Genomic DNA, 3,900 nt, shown 5'->3' on the forward strand with positions numbered 1-3,900 from the left:
GCGTCATATTCTGAGTTGCATTATTTTTATTCATTTTGAGGAATACTGAATCTGTGTTTTGATTTTTTTGTGAGTGAGATGAATTAATGCATATTCATATTTATTTTGAACTACAGTAACATCTGATTTCTCTCAACATGGGGACAGGAGAACTGTCAGTCAATACATTGAAAGAAAAAAAAAGTAACTCAGATATTCTCTTGTAAATTAAAAAGTAATGCGTTACTTTACTAGTTACTTGAAAAAGTAATCTGATTACGTAACGTGCGTTACTTGTAATATATTACCCCCAACACTGTCTAAAACCTTGGTTTGACTCAAAACTGTCCACACCAAAACCTTGGTTTCCAAATGAAATACAAAACTTGCTCTCATCTGAAAAGAGGACTTTGGACCACTGGGCAACAGTCCAGTTCTTCTCCTTAGTCCAGGTACTCTAATTCAACAGGAATTACAGTAAAGGAATAGGTTACCCAAAAATGAAAACCTGCTTAAAATACTCACATCGAGGCCATCCAAGATGTAGATGACCTTGGGAACAGATTCAGAGAAACTCAGCTTTGATTCAGACAAGACAACTTTTTTATGGGAGAAAGCAAAAATGATAGATAGAGGACTCATATTTTGGCCAGAAGAGACCGTTTTAAGTAAAAAAAAATATCTTAATGTTGGATTTGTTTCTTAAAAACACACAGCTTTTCACTTTCACAAGACGTTAATTGATGGACTAGGGTTGTGTGGATTACTGTGATGTTTTTATCAGCTGTTTGGGACTCACAGCCATTCACTGCAGAGGATCCATTGGTGAGAAAGTGATGTGAATTTACATTTTTGAGTGAACTATTTCTTTAAACTAGAGCACATTCTTGTTTCTTCCACAAAATCAATAAATGTTTGAAGGATTACTATTAAAACATGTTAAAACTGTGAGTATGCTTTATTTAGTGGATTCAAACATAAAATAGCCCTATTATGTTTGAATTCACTAAATAAGGCTATATACTTGCCTTCTCTAATTCAACAGGAATTACAGTAAAGGAATAGGTTACCCAAAAATGAAAACCTGCTTAAAATACTCACATCGAGGCCATCCAAGATGTAGATGACCTTGGGAACAGATTCAGAGAAACTCAGCTTTGATTCAGACAAGACAACTTTTTTATGGGAGAAAGCAAAAATGATAGATAGAGGACTCATATTTTGGCCAGAAGAGACCGTTTTAAGTAAAAAAAAATATCTTAATGTTGGATTTGTTTCTTAAAAACACACAGCTTTTCACTTTCACAAGACGTTAATTGATGGACTAGGGTTGTGTGGATTACTGTGATGTTTTTATCAGCTGTTTGGGACTCACAGCCATTCACTGCAGAGGATCCATTGGTGAGAAAGTGATGTGAATTTACATTTTTGAGTGAACTATTTCTTTAAACTAGAGCACATTCCGCCGAAAACCTCTCCTTGAGAAACGACTGGACTCGGGGTAAATATTTAGCAGTAAGAGCAGACATAAGGTTGAGGTGATTACAGACACATAAATGAGTTCTCGCTGCAGGAGTGAAACATTATGCCTCCTGTCTGCAGGAACCAAGGACACAGCCACCTCTCCCTCTCAGCACGGCTGGGTGTTAATGAAGCTCACGCCAGGTATACTGCCTTTTGGGCTGATCTAAGATCCACAGTGCTTTGACCAAACGTGACCTTAAACGTTCCCAGAGACTGATGTCAGATTTGTGCAAAAAAGCACCTGTGAGTTGGAGAACAGGCCTGATGATCGGATCGAACCTCTATTGTGAAATATGCATGAGCTGCAGATAGGAATCCTGGCCATGACATTTATCGTAAATGATTAAAAGAAATAAATTGTAAAGGACTGAAATTATAATGCTATGACAGAATGCAAAGCACTGCTGTCGCCATCATGTGGCTAAAAGATGTAAATGCACATGGTGGTACAGATCAAATGTTTTAGTGATCAGAGGCACACAGAAAAAGAGCACAGTTAGAGTAAAAAAAACAACATTTTACTAACTTAAACGGAGGCAAAAATGATTCCACAGAGTAATATCTATTTTGAGGATGTTTTTCCTTTTAGCATTATAATGAATTATAGTTAGTATTCGTATACACATTTAAATAAAAAAATTAAGAAAAAACAAAAAGGAAAAAAAATAGCACACTTTAACAGTCCAATTGTACATACTGAGGCACATGAAAGTAGGTCAAACACAAGGCAAAACAACTGTTTGAACACATTAATCCTATGTACATGCTTATATACACAATGCATTGTGCAGTTTTCTTTCTTCTCAAACAGGGACCACTCTGTCATAGATGAAATTTCGACAGGTCATCCTTGACTAGTGCTGTTTTCAGAAGCCTAAAAGATCAATAAAAGATGAAAGTTAATGAAATGACAAAAGAAAAACAACAAATTTGATTAAAAAAATAAAAGTAAATGGTATATTTAAGGCCTTCATCTGCCTTCACTGTTTTTTTTAAATAGTTCAGTAGTGACAAATGCTGAAAAGTGGAAATATCCCCACCAAGTCTAATATTATCTGCTTGAATTAAAATAGAGTACTTGCTTCAAATTATTCTTTTGGCAGAAATTGAACAGGTTATTTCTAATCGAGCAAAACATATCTTGCTTACCTAGTAAGCATTTTACAGAAACTCCCATGTGCTCCACAAGGAAAACAAACTGAATGCCCAATATGTGATCTGCATGGTAGAGCAACTCAGGAGTGGGCATTTCAGAAACTATTTGCACTTTAAAATTAGGGGTGCTCCGATCAGGATTTTTGATGTCGATCAGGATTTTTCAGGCCGATCACCGATCGCAGTATCTGCCGATACCGATCTTTTAAAGCCTTCTTTTTATAATTTATAACTATTTATAGTGATACTCCAATCAGAATTTTTAGACATTTATTTTCATTTTTGAAAATGGGGGGAATTCTCCTCTTAGGTGACTCTTGTGAGAGGGGAAGCAGCTTTCACACAGGAGTCCGCTACTGATCCGTGGCTGTTTACCACAAACACAACATTTATCCATTATTTTGATTTCAAATCCAAACATTGGCACTGAAAATGCTTTTTCAGCATTGCAATTCTTTTATTTTTTACACAGTACAGTAATACAATCTTTCACAGACATGTTTAAACTCAATAAATATAAGCAACACATTATTCAATGCTTTTTACTTTTGCATTTTCTTCTAGATTTATATATTAAGTTGCTCAAGCAAGTGGCAAAACATTTAAACTACTTTTCTTACGTTATCACAAACTTACCATTGACAGCATTGAAATCTTTATTGCAAGCAATCCTGCGGTTCATAAAGAACTTTGTTTTCCTACCTGCTATCTATTATTGCCTATTATTGTTTATCTAAAAGTGTAATGTGTACAAACGGAGTAATGTGAACCTGGCATTATGTGTGTGCGCTGCGAGTGTACATGAGCGCACGGTCTCCAGGCGCGAGCACTGAATGGTTAAACACTGGCAAGAATTAAAAAGTAATGCAATTTATACACTTTAGTGACACTGCCTCGACTGTGCAAGTGACAATTCCTGTGTCAACTGTGCAGTGTGCAGCTCACTTATAGACAGATGCGATGTGATTTGAAGCCATTTGCGTATTTTGAGAGAGAGAGCGCGCGCAGTGATTCACTCACGCTGTTTGTGAAATTTCGTCTCACACAAGGTTTTCAAATTACTTTATAAACTTATTTCATGAAGAAATATGCCTTATAATGATTTCACCCATGCCAGACAGAGACTGAGACGGTGCCACTGCATGTCGTGCCAAACCTCTCACGGCAGTGTCATCAGCTTGAGAACGGCCTTTTTAGAGACCACCGATCAATCATCCCAACGTGATTATCGGCCGATAGTGA

General features: G+C 36.5%; 1 protein-coding gene across 1 annotated transcript in view; it reads right to left on the reverse strand.

Annotated features, from left to right (window-relative positions):
• Positions 1 to 2,046: 2,046 nt before the first annotated feature.
• LOC107602750 (mitotic-spindle organizing protein 1) overlaps positions 2,047 to 3,900 on the reverse strand; it is a 4,165-nt gene continuing 2,311 nt past the window's right edge. Inside the window, exon 3 of the mRNA XM_016295324.1 lies at positions 2,047 to 2,377. Coding sequence (XP_016150810.1) covers positions 2,348 to 2,377 — 30 coding nt within the window. The 3' untranslated portion in view covers positions 2,047 to 2,347. The remainder of the gene's footprint in view (positions 2,378 to 3,900) is intronic.

Source organism: Sinocyclocheilus grahami, unplaced genomic scaffold (assembly GCF_001515645.1).
Source record: "Sinocyclocheilus grahami isolate Dianchi unplaced genomic scaffold, SAMN03320097.WGS_v1.1 scaffold334.1, whole genome shotgun sequence".
Taxonomy (NCBI): domain Eukaryota; kingdom Metazoa; phylum Chordata; class Actinopteri; order Cypriniformes; family Cyprinidae; genus Sinocyclocheilus; species Sinocyclocheilus grahami.